The sequence below is a fragment of the Trachypithecus francoisi genome, unplaced genomic scaffold (assembly GCF_009764315.1).
Source record: "Trachypithecus francoisi isolate TF-2019V2 unplaced genomic scaffold, Tfra_2.0 Lachesis_group8, whole genome shotgun sequence".
In the NCBI taxonomy this organism is placed as follows: Eukaryota; Metazoa; Chordata; class Mammalia; order Primates; family Cercopithecidae; genus Trachypithecus; species Trachypithecus francoisi.
The window spans coordinates 69,139,918-69,160,165 of NW_022681473.1; the positions used below are offsets into that span (position 1 = coordinate 69,139,918).

Below are 20,248 nucleotides of genomic sequence, written 5' to 3' on the forward strand. Positions count from 1 at the left end.
AGGCTAGAGAGGCTACTGTCATCACACAGCATCACACAGTCTCTCCCTTGGCTTTTTTTTGTTGTTGTTGTTGGTGATGGAGTCTCACTCTGTCTCCCAGGCTGGAGTGCAGTGATGCAATCTTGGCTTACTGCCACCTCTGCCTCCTGGGTTCAAGCAATTCTCCTGCCTCAGCCTCCCAAGTAGCAGCTGTGATTACAGAAGCGTGCCACTACACCTGGCTAATTTTTGTATTTTTAGTAGAGATGGGGTTTCACCATATTGGCCAGGCTGGTCTCGAACTCTTGACTTCGTGGTGTGCCCGCCTCGGCCTCCCAAAGTGCTGGGATTACAGACATGAGCCACCGTGCCTGGCCTTCCCTTGGCTTTTAAAAATGGTTTTCTAGTTTTTCTAGCCACTTCATTTTGTACTTGTTTTTCCACACATTTTCATATAATTTTATATACCAAACTATATGATGATTTTGCTTTTTTCTATCCCACTGGACTCCAATAACCCTAATGATGAAGGACTTATTTTCATTTTCAATGAGTATGTTCCCATTTAAGAGTAACTTAATATAAAATGCTTGTAAGTAGATTAACCACCATTTAGAGTTCTGTAACTGTCACTGGTCATTGTTTAAGAGGTCATTTGAACTATCCTCTTGCATTTGACCCATTCCAAATGGATTCTTCCTGTGAAAGAAGAAAACTCAGAAAACTCTGTGTCACATATCTTTGAGATGAGGTGATCTTTGTATTGCAAACCTTTCTGGCTGCAGTTCTGAGCCAATTTTGACAGGGCTCTCTGGTTATAGAGTAAAGCTGTGTATGTGAACGAAAAGTTGTATATTTTGCCTTTGGTCAATCAAAGCCTCTGGTGAATGAGTTAGGGAAGACGTGGAAAAGATTAATGATGGGTAAGCTCTCGATTGACATTTCTAATTTTACCATTTACCCACCATCTTTCTATAGAGTACTGCTGCAGGATCAATGATTCTGGAATCTCATCAATGAAATTTCACTCCCCATAACCCTCACCAGAATTATGGCTTTTCAGGGCATGTGACTCACATCAATGTATTATCTGTTACAGGTTTAATAGCCTTCTTGAAATAAGAAGACAGACACTGGCTAGAATCTGGAATGAGGCCCCAAAAGCTGGAGGACAAAAATAAGTCCAGTGAAACCAATTTGTCTTCAAACAGAAAAAGAACTCTATTTGACTTTGCCAGTTCAAAACTCTTTCAATTGGCAACAGATATTATTCTGAGTAGTTACTTATTTTAGCTCAGTGGAAGACCTGCATTTTGAGAACTGAAGTTATTTTAGCAGGAATACATATTATCTAGTACTTGAAGGAAAACTAGTGGCTATTATTGCAGTAAAAGTGATGATAAATACATAATTCACAGTTTTATTTCTAAGGTGCTTAATTTACTGTATCTTTATAATCAGGTTCCCACATAAATGAAAAAAGAGATAGAAGACTGGTATTAGTAGCGTCCGTAATCCAATCAGACATAGTTATGTCTAGTCTATGCTATGCAGGGATGAATGGGCTGATTCACTTTATACTCCCTACTCAAAAATAACCTTATAGGATTACTTTGAAGATCATATGAGGTACCCAATGTAAAAGTGCTTTGTAAACTTTAAAGCATCATTTCTTTTTTCCAGAGCACCTAGTATATAACGTGAATGTTAGAGAAAACACAGGATTAAAGCCTATTCATATACTTACCAATACTTGGCAGGCACTGTTAACCTTTTTTTTTTTTTTTTTTTTTGAGACGAGGTCTGGCTCTATTGCCCAGGCTGGAGTGCAGTGGTGTGATCTCAGCTCACTGCAACCTGCGCATCCTGGGCTCAAGCCATCCTCCCACTTCAGGCTTCTGAGTAGCTGGAGCTACAGGCATGCACCACCATGCTTGGCTAATTTTTTTTTGTTTGGATTGTTTTTGATAGAGACGGGGTTTCGCCATGTTGCCTGAGCTCGTCTCAAACTTGTGAGGTGAAGCAATCCGCCTGCCTTGGCCTCCCAAAGTGCTGGGATTACAGGCATGAGCCACTGTGTCTGGCCTGTTAGCCATTTTTATTTTAGCCCTTCCAGCAGAGGTAAAGCAGAATCTCACTGAGATTGTAATTGCATTTCCCAGATCACTGAACATTTATTCATGTGGTTATTGGACATTTCTGTATCTTTTTGTGGTGAAGTATCTGTTCAAATATTTTGCCCATTAAAAAAAAAATTGGATTGTTCTCTTCTTATTGAGTTGTAAAAGTTCTTTATATGGACTAGAAACAAATCCTTTGTTAGATATGCGTGTTGAGTATTTTCTCACATTTTGTGACTTGTTTTATTTTATTTTTTATTTTTGAGATGGAGTCTCGCTTACTCTGTTGCCAAAGCTAGAGTGCAGTGGTGCGATCTTGGCTCACTGCAACCTCCACCTCCTGGGTTCAAGCAATTCTCGTGCCTTAGCCTCTCTAGTAGCTGGGACTATAGAGGTGAGCACATCCATGCCTAATTTTTGTATTTTTAACAGAGGTTTAGCATGGTGCTTCATCACATTGCCCAGGCTGATCTCGAACTCCTGGCCTCAAGTGATCTGCCTGCCTCGGCCTCCCAAAGTGCTGGGATTACAGGCGTGGGCCACCACACCCAGCCCATTTTGTTTTCTTAAAGAGGCCTCTTGAAGAACAAGTTTTAATTTTGATAAAGACTACTTTATCATTTTTTTTCTCTTTTATGATTCTTGCTTTTTGTGTCCTATATAAAAATCTTTGCTTACCTCAAAATCATGGAGATGCTTTCCTCTAGAAGTTTCTTTTCTTTTCTTTTTATTTAAATACAGGGTCTTATTCTGTCACTCAGGCTGGACTGCAATGGAATGATCTTGGCTCCCTGCGGTCTTGATCTCCGCCAGGCTCAAGCAATCCTCCCACCACAGCCTGCCCAGTAGCTGGGAATGCAGGCACATGTGAACACGCCTGGCTACTTTTTGTATTTTCTGTAGAGACTGGGTTTTGCCATGTTAGCCAGGCTGGTTTTCAACTCCTGAGCTCAAGCAATCTGCCCTTCTCAGTCTTCCAAAGTGCTGGGATTACAGGCGTGAGCTACTGCGCCCAGCCTAGAAGTTTTGTAGTATTGGATTTTACATTTATGTCTCTGATACATTTTAATTTTTGGGTGAGTGGTGTGATATAAAGTAAGGGTTGCTGTTCTTTTTTTATTATTCCTATATGAATGTCAAGCTGTTTCAGCATCATTTGCAGAAAAGCTTTTTCCTTTCTCCATTGGCACCTATATATTATATATTTTTAATAATTCTTTATATATTTATATATTTAAAATATGTATATTTATACATGCATTTCAAATATTTATACACATAAATGTATTTATATATATCTCTCTCCTGGACTTGCTAATTTCTTCTAGTGATCTATAGGTTTTTATCCTTTCACCAATACAACATTATCTTGTATCTCTTACTACAGTTTGACAGGAAGTCTTGAAATCAAGTAGTATAAATCCTGACTTTATTGTTGTTCTTTTAAAAATTTCTTTGGTTGCTTGGCCAACATGGTGAAACCCCATCTCTACTAAAAATACAAAAATTAGCTGAGAGTGGTGGTGGCACGCGCCTTAATCCCAGCTACTCAAGAGGCTGAGGCAGGAGAACTGCTTGAACTCGGGAGGCGGAGGTTGCAGTGAGCCGAGATTGTGCCACTGCATTCTAGCCTGGGAGACAGAGCAACAGACTTTTTCCTCCCCAGCCTCTGGAAGGGGCTGCCATGAAGGTCTCTGACATGTCCTGGAGACATTTTCCCCATGGTCTTGGAGATTAATATTAGGCTCCTTGCTACTTATGCAAATTTCTGCAGCCAGCTTTTCTCCCCAGAAAATGGGTTTTTCTTTTCTTTTTGAGACGGAGTCTCACTCTGTTGCCTAGACTACAGTGCAGTGGCAGCGATCTCCGCTCACTGCAAGCTCCGCCTCGCAGGTTCACGCCATTCTCCTGCCTCAGCCTCCCGATTAGATGGGACTACAGGCGCCCACCACCACGCCCAGCTAATTTTTTGTATTTTTAGTAGAGACGGGGTTTCACCGTGTTAGCCAGGATGGTCTCGATCTCCTGACCTTGTGATCCGCCCACCTCGGCCTCCCAAAGTGCTGGGATTACAGGAGTGAGCCACGGCGCCCGGCTGGGTGTTTCTTTTCTATCACATCATCAGGTGGCAAATTTTCCGAACATGTATGCTGTGCTTCCCTTATAAAATTGAATGCCTTTAACGTATCCAAGTCACCTCTTGAATGCTTTGCTGCTTAAAAATTTCTTCCACCAGATACCCTAAATCATCTCTCCTTCAAAGTTCCACAAATCTCTAGGGCAGGGGCAAAATGCCGCCAGTCTCTTTGCTAAAACAACAAGAGTCACCTTTGCTCCAGTTCCCAACAAATTCCTCATCTCCATCTGAGACCACCTTAGCCTGGACCTTATTGTCCATATCGCTATCAGGCTTTTGGTCAAAGCCATTCAACAAGTCTCTAGGAAGTTCCAGACTTTCCCACATTTTCCTGTCTTCTTCTGAGCCCTCCTGACTGTTCCAACCTCTGCCTGTTACCCAGTTCCAAAGTCGCTTCCACATTTTCGATATCTTTTCTTTTCTTTTTTTTTTTTTGAGATGGAGTCTCGCTCTGTTGCCCGGGCTGGAGTGCAGTGGCCGGATCTCAGCTCACTGCAAGCTCCGCCTCCCGGATTCACGCCATTCTCCTGCCTCAGCCTCCCGAGTAGCTGGGACTACAGGCGCCCGCCACCTCGCCCGGCTAGTTTTGTATTTTTTAGTAGAGACGGGGTTTCACCATGTTAGCCAGGATGGTCTCGATCTCCTGACCTCGTGATCCGCCCGTCTCGGCCTCCCAAAGTGCTGGGATTACAGGCTTGAGCCACCGCGCCCGGCCTCGATATCTTTTCAACAACGCCTCACTCTACTGGTACCAATTTACTGTATTAATCCGTTTTCATGCTGCTGATAAAGACATACCCGAGACTGGGATTTTTATTTGGATTGTGTTGAACCTACAGAACAATCTGAGAAAAACTGTCACCTAAATAATATTGAATTTTCTAGTTCATAACTAGTGTACATCACTCTCCATATTTAGGTCTTTAATTTCTATCAGCAACATTTGATAGTTTTCAGTGAAGTCTTGCATGTTTGTTGTTAAATTTATTCCCAAGTATTCCACGTTTTCCGGTTCCATTCTATAAATAATTAAAATTGTTTCATTTCCCCAATTGTTTGCTGCATACTGTAAAACTTAATTTTTGCAAAAAAACCTTTTTATCTTGTGACCTTGCTAAATTCACTTAAAAATTTTTTGTTGTTGTTGTTAAAACAGAGACAGGTTTTCGCCATGTTGCTCAGGCTGGTCTTGAACTCTTGAGCTCCAGTTACCTACCTGCCTCAGCATCCGAAGTGTTGGGATTACAGGCATGAGCCACCACACCAGGACTCTTATTTCTTTTTCTTCCTCCATGGAACTGACTAGGATCTCCAGTACAATGTTACATAGAAGTGGTAAGAACAGGTGCTTTCTCCTTGTTTTCAATCTTAGGGCATTATGTTCAATATTTCTCCATTAGGCATGATCTTAGTTATAGGGTTCCTTAGAAGTCCTTTATCAGTTTAAAGAAGTTCTCCTGGATTCATCGTTTGCTAAGAAATACTTTTTTTCCAATGAAGTATTGAGTTGTCAAATGCTTCCTCTGCATCTATTGAGGTTATGATTATATTATTTTTCTCCTTCATTCTCTTAATGTAATGAATTACATTGGTTGGTTTTTTTTTGAAGTCAAACCAACCTTACACTCATGGGATAAACACTACTTTGTCACGATGTCTTACCCCTAATGTGAATACACACATGCATATTCCCTAATATACATATATTGTCCTTAACAGACACATATAGATATACACACATACGTATTTAGTTGGATTTGACTGCTAATCCTTTGTTTTTAAAGAGCATTTCTATTTATTATTCATGGGGGATATTGCTCTCTAATTTTATTTCCTGTCATCTTTGCCAGATTTCGATAGTAGGGTTATGCTGGTCTCATAAAATGAGCTGTGAAAGAATCCCCTCCTCCTATGTTTTCTGAATGACTATGGGTAAGATTTGTGTTATCTTCGAATGCTTGGTAGAATTTACCAGTAAAACCATCTGGGCATAGTTTTCTAGGTATTTGCTCAAGAGAAATAAAAACAAATGGTCCTACAAAGATTTGCTCATTACTGTTTAAGAATAAATGGGTCTTAATTTGTAACAGCCAAAACTGGAAACAATCTAAATGCTTATCATCATGTGAATGGAAAAGTGAATTGTGATATAAAGATACACTGTACTACTGAGCAATAAAAAGGAACAAACTAATGACACATGGAAAAACATGGATGAATCCCAAAAGCATTTTGCGGAATGAAAGAAGTCAGGAAAACTAGTACATACAATATGATTCCATCTATGTAAAATTCTAGAAAATGCAAATTAATCTGTAGTGATGGAAAGACTGTTACTGGTTCTCTAGGAATGAGGTAAGGGAAGGATGGATTACAAAGAGGCATGAAGAAACTTTATATAAATGCCAACGACTGTACTTCAGTTTCTTCCTAAAAACCTGTGGGGAGGCCAGGCGCGGTGGCTCAAGCCTGTAATCCCAGCACTTTGGGAGGCCAAGACGGGCGGATCACGAGGTCAGGAGATCGAGACCATCCTGGCTAACATTGTGAAACCCCGTCTCTACTAAAAAATACAAAAAACTAGTTGGGCGAGGTGGCGGGCGCCTGTAGTCCCAGCTACTCGGGAGGCTGAGGCAGGAGAATGGCGTGAACCTGGGAGGCGGAGCTTGCAGTGAGCTGAGATCCGGCCACTGCACTCCAGCCCCGGCGACAGAGTGAGACTCTGTCTCAAAAAAAAAAAAAAAAAAAAAAATTGTGGGGGAAAAAAAAGGGTGGGGAAAAGTAAAATTGAAAAATCAGTTTAAAAATCATCTTAACTGAGCAGAGAAAGAGAGAAAAAGATTGGGGAAAAAAAGAGAATGTAAGTGATTGTTGGGTCAGTATCAAGTGGTCTAGCATATGAATAACTGAAGTCTCAGAAGGAATGCCCATCAGTGATAGACTGGATCAAGAAAATGTGGTACATATATACCATGGAATACTACGCAGCCATAAAAAGGAATGAGATCATGTCCTTTGCAGGGACATGGATGGAGCTGGAAGCTGTTATCCTCAGCAAACTAACACAGGAACAGAAAACCAAGCACTGCATGTTCTCACTTATAAGTGGGAGCTGAACAATGAGAACACATGGACACCTGGGGGTGGGTGGATAATACACACTGGGGCCTGTTAGGTGGGCAGAGGGAGGGAGAACAGGAAGAATAGCTAATACATGCTGGGCTTAATACCTAGGTGATGGGTTGATCTGTGCAGTGAACTACCATGGCACATGTTTACCTATGTCACAAACCTGCACATCCTGCACATGTACCCTGCAACTTACAAGTTGAGGAGAAAAAAAAAAAAAGAAAATGTGGCAGAAAAAGATTTGAAGAGGCCAGGTGTGGTGGCTCATCCCAGCACTTTGGGAGGCTGATGTGGGAGGACTGCTCGAGGCCAGGAGTTTGGGACCAGCCTGGACAACATAGTGGGACCATATCTCTACAAAAATTAATCAAGTATGGCGGCATATGCCTGTAGTCTCAGCTACTTGGGAGGCTGAGGCAGGAAGATCTCAAGCCCAGGAGTTTGAGGCTGCAGTGAGCTATGTACTCCAGCCTAGGTGCCAGAGTGAGACCCTGTCTCTTAAAAAAAAAAAAAAAAATCGAAGAAATACTGGTGCAAAGTTTGCTAGATTAAAAAAATAGCAACACATAGAACTAGAAAACTAAGTCAACCCACAAGAACAAAGTTTTTGGACCTTTACCTTAAAACAGATATAAAAACTAACTCAAAATGGATCAAAGACCTAAATGTAAGAGCTACAACTATAAATCTCTTAGAAGAAAACACAGAAGAAAAGCTTCATAACATTGGATTTGACAGTGATTTCCTGAATATGACACCAAAAGCACAGGTAACAAAAGTAAAAATGCATAAATTGAACATGAGAATTAAAATATCTGTGTTTCAAAGAACGTATCAGCAAAGTAAAAAGTCCATCTATGGGAGAAACATTTGCAAGTCATATATCTGGCAAGGGTTTAATATCCAGAAGAGGTAAAGAACTCCAACAACTCAACAACAACAATCAACCTGATTAAAAAATGGACAAGACTTGGAATATACATTTATCCAAAGACGATACACAAATGGCCAACACACACATGAAAAGTTGCTCAACGCCACTAATCATTAGGGAACTGCAAATCAAAACCATGATGAGATACCACATTGCACCCATTTCTATTAAGAAAAAAAACAAAAGGAAGTGATGCTAGCAAAATGGCCAACAAGAAACCCCTACTGCTTGTCCCCCTCACAAAGACAGATCAATGAATAAACAGCTACATTTTTAAATTAAATTAAATTAAATTAATTTTTTTGAGATGGAGTCTTGCACTTTCGCCCAGGCTGGAGTGCAATGGCGCGATCTCAGTTCACTGCAACCTCCACTTCCCGGTTTCAAGCAATTCTCCTGCCTCAGCCTCCTGAGTAGCTGGGATTACAGGCGCACGCCACCACGCCCTGCTAAATTTTGTATTTTTAGTAGAGACAGGGTTTCACCATGTTGGTCAGGCTGGTCTCGAACTCCTGACATCGTGATCCACCTGCCTCGGCCTCCCAAAGTACTGGGATTACAGGCATGAGCCACCACACCCGGCCTCCTGAACAATTACATTTTAGTAAAAGTAACAGAGGGAGAGCCCCAGAATGCATGAGAGAAGTAACAGAAATTCAGTGAGCACAGAAACTTGGGATGGTCACACGGAGAACCAGAGGAAACACACTAGGCCTTTACCACTCCATTGAAGATCAGCTTGGAACCAGGACGAACTTCTTTTGGTGAGAAGGTAGGCAAGAGGATCATGGCAACTGCCATCAACACCTTGGACATCTCAGACCTCACCACTGGAGTCCCCGGAAGTCCTCATAGGCACTAAGTCCAGTGAAGGGAGTTGCCTAGGGTCCACATAGCTGTGTTCCGTGTGGCTACTATGCTATGCCATCTTGGAATTGGAACCATGGCTGGAGTGTGTCTTGCTTCAGGAGTGAATATCCATGGCTCCCTTTCATTCCTGAGGCTAAGCTGCGGCTGAGCCATCGCTAGCCCAGTGGCCCAACATTTCAAAGCTGAGCTATGAGCAGTTGTTACACCCTTCCCAGTGGGGTCAAGCAGAAGTAAAGCTAATCCACCTACCCCTCTCCCCGCTCCCTTGGGCCAGAGCTGAAGCAGTACACGCTCTTCTAGGAAAAGAGTATCTTGGCTGCTCAGAACAGTCATGCCTCCACAGTGCCTAAGCTGAAACCAGTGGCTGCATCCTAGGAAACAGTGCACTGGCTCCTTAGAGTCAGGTACCCCAGTACCTAAAACGATATGGTACCCTGCATTCCAGGGAAAGGATGCCTGGTCTACTCAGAACAGTCACACCCTCCCGGGCCTGAGCTGAAGTAGCACATTGTCCCCTGGGGAATGGGTGCCCTAGCTGAGCTGAGAGGTGGTGCATTCCAAGGCTGAGCTGATATAGGACCCTGTGTCTCAGGGAAAGAGAGCAGTGCCTGAGCTGAGACACCCTGCCCTAAGGCCAAACAACTCTAGTGCCTTGCTTTCCTGGAGCTACACTAGTCCTCTAGAGTCTGAGCTGTTGAGATACTCCTCTCCCTGGGGAGTAGTGTAATTGCTGTGCTGTTCCCTGCCCCTCTATAGCCCAAAAGACAGCTGTACTGTGCCATTCCCAGGTACTTGCTAAGCCTAACGAGGGTCCAGAGTCACTGCTACATGGTGTATCATCCCCTGGGACCCAAGTTGCCACTGAGCCTTATTCACTCAGGTTCCCAAATTCTAGTTGTACCCTGCTCCCTGAAACTAAACCTCCAGAACATCCCTTCTTACCCAGGGTGAGGCCAGTGCTGTGCTCTGCCTACCAGGGGTAGAATCACAGCTGGCCCCTGAGCCTGAGCTGCTAGAGGGTTCAACAGAGTCATAGATCCTGGCCCAGTGGGCAGTCCACATCCAACCTTGGCACCCCAAGACCCAGCTGCCACAACAGGTTCATGAGACCCTGAGCTTAGAAACCCAACACCACATAAGCTCTAAGCACCAGTACCTAGAACCTAGCACTGCTGCAGCTACTTGTAGGCCATGCCAGACCTGACACCAAGAGGGATCCCCCTGGCTAAGTCTCCTCATTGTGGGGAAAATGAGAACAGAAAGACCCAAAAAGTCCTTGATGCTAAGGACATTAGCAACCTATGCCACCACTGCTGCTGCACAGACTTCTACAGTCTAGGCCACTGAGGCACTCAGTTATTGTTGATGTTGAACATAGGCAAAGAAGCTGCATGGAGACTATACCATTGCACCTATGTGGAAACACAGTCATCATATCCTTCTCAACTGGAACACTAAAACCCAACTGCAGGTGAAAGTCTTTAAGAAATCCACTCTAGAAAGTCTGGAAGAGGTCATCTTTCCACCAGAAGCATGGACACTTAACATGAAGACACAAGAAACACAAAAAATGAAGGAACTATAACACCAAAAAAGCACCAAAGGAACTCTGGCTAGTAATCCTGGCTAGCAACAGAGCCCATTGAAAAGGAGATGAACAAATTACAGAAAGGGAATTCAAAATAATGACCTTAAGAAAACTCAATGAGGTACAAGAAAATACACACAATTCAAAGAAATCAGGGAAAAAAATTCACAATATGAACAAAAAATTCAGCAAAGAAAAAAAAAAAAAAACCAGAAATCTTGCAGCTGAAGAATTCAATGAATGAAATAAAAAACACAATGGAGAGCTTCAACAGCAAGCTTGATCAATTAGAAGAAAGAATATCTGAACTTGAAGATAGGTAGAGTTTGAAATTACCCAGCCAGAAGGAAAAAAGGGAATATGAATGAAAAGAGTGAAGAAAACCTGCAAGACTTATGGAACACCACTAAGATCTACAGGGAGAGATAGACTCTAATATAATCATAGTTGGAGACTTCAACACCTCACTCTCAGCATGGACAGGTCACCTAGACAGAAAATCAACTAGATTTAAACTGCACTTTAGACCAAATGGACCTAACAGAACATTTCATCCAACAGCTGCAAAGTGTAATTCTCCTCATTAGCACATGTGACATTCTCTAGGACCGACCTAATGTTAGGCCAAGAGATTTTAAAATAATTGATATTACATCAAGCATCTTTTCTAACCACAATGGAATAAAACTAGAAACCAATAACAAGAGGAACTTTCAAAACTGTACAAATACATGGAAAATTAAACAACATGTTCCTGAATGATTTAATGGGTCAATGAAAAAATTAAGAATGAAATTTAGAGCCGGGCGCAGTGGCTCACACCTGTAACCCCAGCACTTTGGGAGGCTGAGGTGGGGGGATCACGAGGTCAGGAGATCAAGACCATCCTGGCTAACATGGTGAAATCTCGTCTCTACTAAACATACAAAAAATTAGCCAGGTGTGGCGGCGGGCACCTGTAGTCCCAGCTACTCGGGAGGCTGAGGCAGGAGAATGGCATGAACCTGGGAGGCAGAGCTTGCAGTGAGCCGAGATCGCACGACTGCACTCTAGCCTGGGTGACAGAGCGAGACTCCGTCTTAAAAAAAAAATTAAATAAAATATAAAAATTTAAAAAAAGAATGAAATTTAGAAATGCCTGGAAACAAATGAAAATAGAAACACAATAGAAATGGATAAATACCGGCCGGGCGCGGTGGCTCAAGCCTGTAATCCCAGCACTTTGGGAGGCCGAGACGGGCGGATCACGAGGTCAGGAGATCGAGACCATCCTGGCTAACATGGTGAAACCCCGTCTCTACTAAAAATACAAAAAACTAGCCGGGCGAGGTGGCGGGTGCCTGTAGTCCCAGCTACTCGGGAGGCTGAGGCAGGAGAATGGCGTGAACCCGGGAGGCGGAGCTTGCAGTGAGCCGAGATTGCGCCACTGCACTCCAGTCTGGGCGACAGAGCGAGACTCCACCTCAAAAAAAAAAGAAATGGATAAATACCAAAGCCTATGGAATATAGCAAAAGCAGTATTAATAGAGAAGTTTATGGCAATAAATGCTAATATTAAAAAAGTAGAAAATTTTCAAATAAACACCCTAATGATGCATTTCAAGGAAACAGAAAAACAAGAACCAAACCCAAAATTAGTAAAAGGGGAAAAAAAGATCAGAGTAGAAATAAAATTGAGACAAAAGATACAAAAGATCAACCAAATGAAGTTAATTTTTTCAAAGAATAAACAAAATCAAATCAGTAGCTAGACTAACCAAGAAAAAAAGGGAAAAGATCCAAATAAATAGAAAATGAGGCTGGGTGCCATGGCTCATGCCTATAATCCCAGTACTTTGGGAGGCTGAGGCGGGCAGATCACTTGAGATCAGGAGTTTACTGATCTGGCCAACATGGTGAAACTCCGTCTCTACTAAAAATATAAATATTAGTGGGTGTGGTGGCACACGCCTGTAATCCCAGCTACTCAAGTGGCTGAGGCATGAAAATTGCTTGAACCTAAGAGGCAGAGGTTGCAGTGAGCTGAAATCGCACCACTGCACTCTCCAGTGTAGGGGATAGAGTGAGACTCTGTCCCCCCCCTCCAAAAAAAAAACAAAAACAAAACGCTGGGCATGGTGACTCACGCCTGTAATCTCAGCACTTTGGGAGGCTGAGGCAAGTAGATTCCTTGAGGTCAGGAGTTAGAGAGCAGCCTGGCCAACATGGCAAAACTTTGTCTCTACTAAAAACAGAAAAATTTGCCGGGAGTGGTGATGGGCGCCTGTAGTCCCAACCACCTGGGAGGCTGAGGCATTAGAATCACTTGAACCCAGGAGGTAGAGGTTGTAGTGAGCCAAAATCATGCAGTTGCACACCAGCCTGGGCGACACAGTGAGACTCTGTCTCAAAATAAAGAAGTAAATGAATAAAATAAAAAAGAAAAAGGAGACATCATAATAGCTAATGCACAGAATAATAACTAATAGCACAGCAATGCAAAGGATCATTAAAGATGATTATGGGCCAGGCACAGTGGCTCAGGCCTGTAATCCCAGCACTTTGGGAGGCCGAGGCGGGCGGATCATGAGGTCAGGAGATCGAGACCATCCTGGCTAACATGGTGAAGCCCCATCCATACTAAAAATACAAAAAAATTTAGCCGGGTGTGGTGGCACGTGCCTGTACTCCCAGCTACTCGGGAGGCTGAGGTAGGAGTAAGCCGAGATCACACCACTGTACTCCAGCCTGGGAGACAGAGCAAGACACCGTCTCAGAAAAAAAAAAAAAAAAAAAAGGTGATTATGAACTATACACCAACAAATTAGAAATCCTAACAGAAATGGATAAACTCCTGGACAAACACAGCTTACCAAGATTGAACCAAAAAGAAATAGAAAATCTGAACAGACTAATTATGAGTAATGAGACGGAATTTGCAAAAACAATCTCCCGTCAAAAGCAAAAACAAAAAAGGGCCCAGCTAAGACCTCAGAAGCACAATCAAAAACAAAACATAGACAAATGGCTGGATGTGGTGGCTCATATCTGTAATCCCAGCACTTTAGGAGGCCAAGATGGGCAGATTCCTTGAGGTCAGGAATTCGAGACCAGCCTGGCCAACATTGTAAAATCTTGTCTCTATTAAAAATACAAAAATTGGCCAGGCATGGTGGCACATGACTGTGGTCCCAGCTGCTCGAAAGGCTGAGCCAGGAGAATCACTTGACCCTGGGAGGCAGAGGTTGCAGTGAGCCAAGATCACACCATTGCACTCCAGCCTGGACGACAGAGGGAGATTCTGTCTCAAAAGAAAAAAAAAAAGATAAATGGGGCTATATTAAACTAAAAATCTTCTGCACAGCAAAGGGAAACAATCGACAGAGTGAAGAGACAACCTACTGAATGGGAGAAAGCCACTCTGCAAGCTATTCATCTGATGGAAGGTTGATATCCAGCATATACAAGGAACTCAAACAACTCAACAGCAAAAAAACAAATAATCCAGTTGAGGCAAATTAGCTGAAAATAGATATATTTCAAACTGAGACAGAAAACCAGCCAACATGTATATTTAAAAAAAAAAAAAAAGTTCGCCATCACTAATCACCAGGGAAATGCAAATCAAAACCACAGTGAGATATTATCTCACCCCAGTTGGGATGGCTGTTTTCAAGAAGAAAAATAACAGATGCTGGTGAGGATGTGGAGAAAAGGGAACTCTTACACACTGTTGGTGGGAATGTAAATTAGTACACTCATTATGGAAAACAGTGTGAAAGTTCCTCCAAAAACTAACAATAGAACTACCTTATGATCCAGCAATACCATTACTGGGTATATATATCTGAAGGAAAGGAAGTAAGTATGTTGAAGAGCTATTTGCACCCCTATGTTTATTGCATCAGGAGTCACAATAGCCAAGATAATGGAATCAACCTAAGTGGTCATCAACAGATAAATGGACAAAGAAAATGTAGTATGATTCCATGTATATAAGGCATCTAGAGAAGTCAGACTCACAGAGACAGAAAGTAGAATGGTGGTTTTCAGGGCCTAAGGGAAGAGGAAATGGGGAGTTGTTGAATGGTTAGAATTGCAGTTTTGTAAGATAAAAAGATTTCTGGAGATTGATTATATAACAATATGAATGTACTTTACTGAACTGTGCATTTAAAAATGGTTAAGATGATATATTTATGTTATGTATTTACTACAATTTTTTTGAAAGAAAAAATCATTCAGAGGAAGGAAAATACAGAAGAATAAAAATTAAAATAACTGCTGATCTCTCATCAGAAACAATGAAGGTCAGAAGACTAGAATGGTATCCTTTAAATGCTGAAAGAAAACAGAACTGTCATTCTGGAATTCTATACCTACCAAAATCTCTCTCAAAACTGAAGGTGAAATTAAGAAATTTCCAGATAAATGAAACCTGGAAAAATTTCTCACCAGGCCACTCACATGGCAAGAAATGGCAAAGGGAGCTCTTCATACTAAAGCATAAGAAAACCAGGGGAAAACCTCACTAGACATTGTTTGAGTTTTGCTTTTAACACTTATACATATTTTAAATAAGTTAAAAGGGAAAAATAATCTTTCATAGTTATGCAGGTATTTATTATTTCTATTGCTCTTCCCTCATTCCTGAAGATTCAAGTTTCCATCTAGTACCATCTTGCTTCAGGCTGAGGAAATTTCTTATCAGTTTTTAAAAGGAGATCTCTTGGAAATGCTCTTATTTTTCCTATCTGAGAATGTGTTAATTTTGTTTACATTCCTGTATACTTTTGTGATACTTTTGTGGAATACGGACTCCTTGGTTGGCAGAGGGTTTTTTTTCTTTTCTTTTCTTTTTTTTGAGATGGAGTTTTGCTCTTCTCGCCCAGGCTGAGTGCAATGGTGTGATCTCAGCTTGCTGCAACCTCCGCCTCCCGGGTTCAAGCGATTCTCCTGCCTCAGCCTCCTGAGTAGCTGGGATTACAGGCGCCCACCACCACGCCTGGCTAATTTTTTTGTATTTTTAGTAGAGACGGGGTTTCACTGTGTTAGCCAGGATGGTCTCGATCTCCTGACCTCAGATGATTCACCCGCCTCGGCCTCCCAAAGTGCTGGGATTACAGGTGTGAGCCACCGTGCCCGGCAGCAGAGAGTTTTTTCTTTCCATTAGTTTCAAGTATGTTTTCCTTTATTACATGGAATGTTGTTTTAATAGGAGCTTTGAAATCTGTGTCTGAAAATTCCAACATCTGGGTTATTTTGAGGTTCGTACCTGTGACTTCCATTGAGAATGGGTTATATTTTACTGGTTTTCAATAGGCAGAGACATTGTGGATTACAGATCCTGAAGGCTATGAACATTATGTTGTGTAGATGCTGGGTTCTGTTATAATCCCATGGAGAAGTGATTTTTTTTGTTTGTTTTGAGACAGAGTGTCACTCTGTCACCCAGGCTGGAGTGCAGCGGCACAATCTCGGCCCACTGCAACCTCCACCTCCCGGGTTCAAGCGATTCTCCTGCCTCAGCCTCCTGAGTAGCTGGGATTACAGGGGCCCACCACCACGCCCAGCTAATTTCTGTATTTTTGGTAGAGATGGGGTTTCACCATGTTGGCCATGCTGATCTCAAACTCCTGACCTCAGGTGATCTGCCCACCTCGGCCTCCCAAAGTGCTAGAATTATAGGCATGAGCCACTGCGCCTGGCCAAGAAGTGAAATTTTTATAGGAAATCAACCTGGTTAGGTTCAGACCGCAAGTTCTGTCTCTCCTCCTGTGTATGGTAGTTCAAATCTTCATTCAGTTCACATAGACTTTGTTGCACTCGATTGGGTCTGTCCCACACGTGTAGCCCAAGGTGATCCTAAGACTCACGTAGTTTCATTCCCAGAATTAGAAGATCCCTTCTCCAGCTCTCTTCATTCTGGAATACTTGCTCCTTCCAGCCCCAATGGGGCTCCTCTTCTGGTTCCCCTACTCAGAAAGATGGGGTTTTTATGACATTTTAGTCATTTGTTCCACTGTGCTACTTTGTGATGGGGCCCAACCTGGAGGCAAATCCATGAGAGACAAAAAGTTTACCTCTGTGTAGTCACTTCTACAAGTTTTTCTCCCCTTTACAATCTGTCTCCTTTCATTTACTTTTCAGAGTCTTTGGGCATTGCACTTTAGATTTTGTCCAGAGTTTTTAGTTGTAATCAGTGGGAAGGAAAGCCTGTGGTGGCTTCTGCCACCATAGTGGAACTGGAACTCCCCAATCTTTTTCAGTTTCTATATCCATCCTAAAATCCACCATCTCTTCACCTATTATATCCATTCATTACCCCCATAGATTAAAAAATCAATGTAGTTATTTTAAAGTCTGGTAGGCTGGGTCCAAAAGCTGGGTTTATTTTGATCTCTTTCTAGATATCGAGTTCTCTTAACTATGGGTTAAGGTATACGGTTTTTCATATATCTGGCATTTTATCATTGTATACTGAATATTCTGGATGATATGTTATTGGAACATCATAGGAAAAGCTATGTAAACTGAATTTCACTTCTTTCAAGAGTCAGATCTCTTGCAGTTTCTGCCTTTTTAAATTGCTCTTCGGGGCCTTAAAAGTTATTTTTTAATATTTTGTCCAGAGTTTATAATTACTACAGTAGGTTTAGCATGAGGCAAGCTACTCCACTACTACAAGAAAATACATAGTCTTTCTGGATTTAAGAAAGCTTCCTTCCTACCCTTAAGTTGGAATTCTGCAAACATTATTCAAACTTTTTTTCTCCAAAAATCTCCCTGAGATCCTGCTCATTACCCTATCATTCCCTCATCCACACAAGTGAAAACCAACACAGAGAAGAACATGGCTTGGTCAAAGGCCTACAACAATGTGACTTCCTCAGCTGCAGAAAGTTCTATCTCTTCTACTAGGTTATCCCTCTACAACACAGATTTTATTATGCACCTACTGTGAGCTCCATCTTCAAATAATAATGTATTAGTATAAAAATCCATACTACAAGGCAGAATGTTTCAAATGCTGTGAGAGAGAGAGAATAAAAAACTGCTGTGGCGATTCACAGAAAAAGTGAATTCCATCCAGGTAAGAAGATTAATAGAGATTTCACAGAGGAGGTGGCGGGGCAAAGATTAGCCCTAACGGCTAATTCAAGCAGAGATGTTTCTATGTTTGTTCTCTGATGCGTCAGCAGCATCACTGGAGTGATGGTGGTGGCAACTGTTAATACTATATAAATCCTTCTACTTAAAGGGTGAGCTGTAGACAAGCCGCACTGGTATCATCTGGAGTTTATCAGAAAGGCAGGATCCCAGGACATAGGCCAGGCTTACTGAATCAGAGTATTTCAACAAGGTCTTCAGGTATTTCATATGCATGTTTAAGTCTGCAAGGCACTATAGTGAAGTACTTTGCCTTTCACTACAACTATGATTTTAAGACCTCACATTCTCTGCTCCTAGGCAGTTGTATATGTAGTAGAAGAGGACGGGGCATAAGAAGAACAGGTAAAATGTATTTACTCTATACTACTATTTTATGTATGTTTTATCATTTTTACACTCATTAGTAAGCCTTTGAATTAGTTATTTCCATTGTGAAGGTAAGAATATTGAGGGTTAATTAGGTTAAATAATTGGTCCAAGATCACAAAGAAAGTGGAAGAACCTGAATTTGAACCCATATCCGACTGACTCCAAAGCCTGAACATGCTTTCCATTATACCACACTGCCTATCTCTGGTCAGTGATTCGGGAGAATCAGGTACTATTTTTACAGTTATGCCACTAACTAGAGTTCAGTGACTTTGATTAACTCACTCTATCTTTTTAGGACTCAGCTCTTCATGTATAAGTTGATGGAAGTTGAACTAGTGAAAGTTCACAAACAAATCAACCATGTTGCTTCATGAAAATGGGTATCTGAGGCAGCCTTAAGAATGAGTTTTGGGGCCTCTTCTGTGTGACAGCAGATGACTCAGAAAAACAAAAGTAGGGTAGCATAGTGTAGAGAAAAGAGTACAGGACCAGAAACAAGAAGACCTGGGTTCTAACCCAACCTCTGTTATTTATTAGTTGTGAGTCTCAGTTTCTTCATCTGTAAAATGGAGATAAATTTTGTACACTGGCTATGTCTCAGTGTGTTGATTGGTTCAAATGAGATGTGTATGAAAATATTCTCAAGGACAAAATCAAGTAATACGTTAGTACAGCTATTTCTCTATTTGCCTTGTCATAACATGAATCATGAATTAGATCTTGTAAGTTAATTAAAATGTGATTTGTAATCTGCTGGCTATGGTAGCAATTGGGAATTAGGTCTGGCAAAGCCTATCGGCTCTGCACTTTTGCTTACCCTAACAATGGGAATAAAACATAATAAATATATGTACAGGTTCTGCACCTGTGAAAGAGCTGATGATGTCAGAAAAACAAAAGACCATTATCCTAGAGCAGGGAGCCATTGCTCTATAACTTTGTTATGATGGAAATTTTCTATATCTGTGCTGTCTGGTACAGTAGCCCCTAGACATATGTGGCTACTGAGGACTTGAAATGTGGCTAGTACAATTGAGGAACTGAATTTTACATTTTATTTCATTTTAATTAATTTAAATTTATGTAGACATATGCAGGTAGTAGCTACCATACAGAACAGTGCAGTTCTAGAGCAAAAGCAAGGTATGGATTTGTTCAACAATGTTATGGTTTTATAGCTATACTTTTAAGGCCAACAAGTAAATTTACTGTTTTTTTTGCAATTCGGAAACTCTGTCCCCTAATGCTTTCACCCCTGCCTCCAAATCAAACGACATTTTTTATAGCATTATTTTTGATAATGGGAGGTTTCTCTGGAACCCAGTAATCACTGTGTAGCAATACAGATGATGCCAATAAAATATAAAGGCTACAGAAGCAAAAAATTATGTTTTGTCATAGATGTGTTTGTTTACCTGAAACGATATAATGTTTTGCTTGTCTTTAAAATTAAAAAAGCAGGGACTGAAAAGTACTAGGCCCTGTGAGCAGTCACTAACCCACCTAATGGCTGTGGCAGCCTCCTACCTTGCATTTTCTGCTCTTCGGCTTATGCACTGGTGCAAGTAGAGATACTCCTGAGGTGCACTGGTGGACAAGGCGGGCTGCATGTGGTTTGACACAGGGGGTTCAAACGTGAACAGAGTTGGCTGGCTGGAGTGTGATGGGGCTGAGGACTTGCGCTCTCGGAGAAGGTGCTGGCTAGAGCTGCTGAGCTCAGCTGGAGAAGAGCGGGGGCCATGACCAGCTGAGGAAACGTTTCTCAGGGTGTCTGTAAAAAGGAGAAATAGCTCTGTGAATAAAAAAAGAAGGAAATGTATCCTTATCCCAAAGTGAGTTGTCAGAGGAAGAAAAAAGAGTAAGAGCAGAGGCAATAATCCAGGAGTAGCATTCTCTCCCTCTCACAAACCTACCCCTTGCTGCCCTCCTGGCCATCTTGGTTAAAGAAGAGATCCTCTGTACCTCTG

At 41.8% G+C, this 20,248-nt stretch overlaps 1 protein-coding gene across 2 annotated transcripts in view; it reads right to left on the reverse strand.

The window, feature by feature from the left end:
• Nucleotides 1-20,248, reverse strand: part of GAB2 (GRB2 associated binding protein 2) — a 200,819-nt gene that overhangs the window by 16,378 nt on the left and 164,193 nt on the right. For both annotated transcript variants that reach the window (XM_033204327.1, XM_033204328.1), the window contains exon 3: nt 19,809-20,052. In XM_033204327.1, the coding sequence (XP_033060218.1) occupies nt 19,809-20,052 (244 nt within the window). The remainder of the gene's footprint in view (nt 1-19,808; nt 20,053-20,248) is intronic.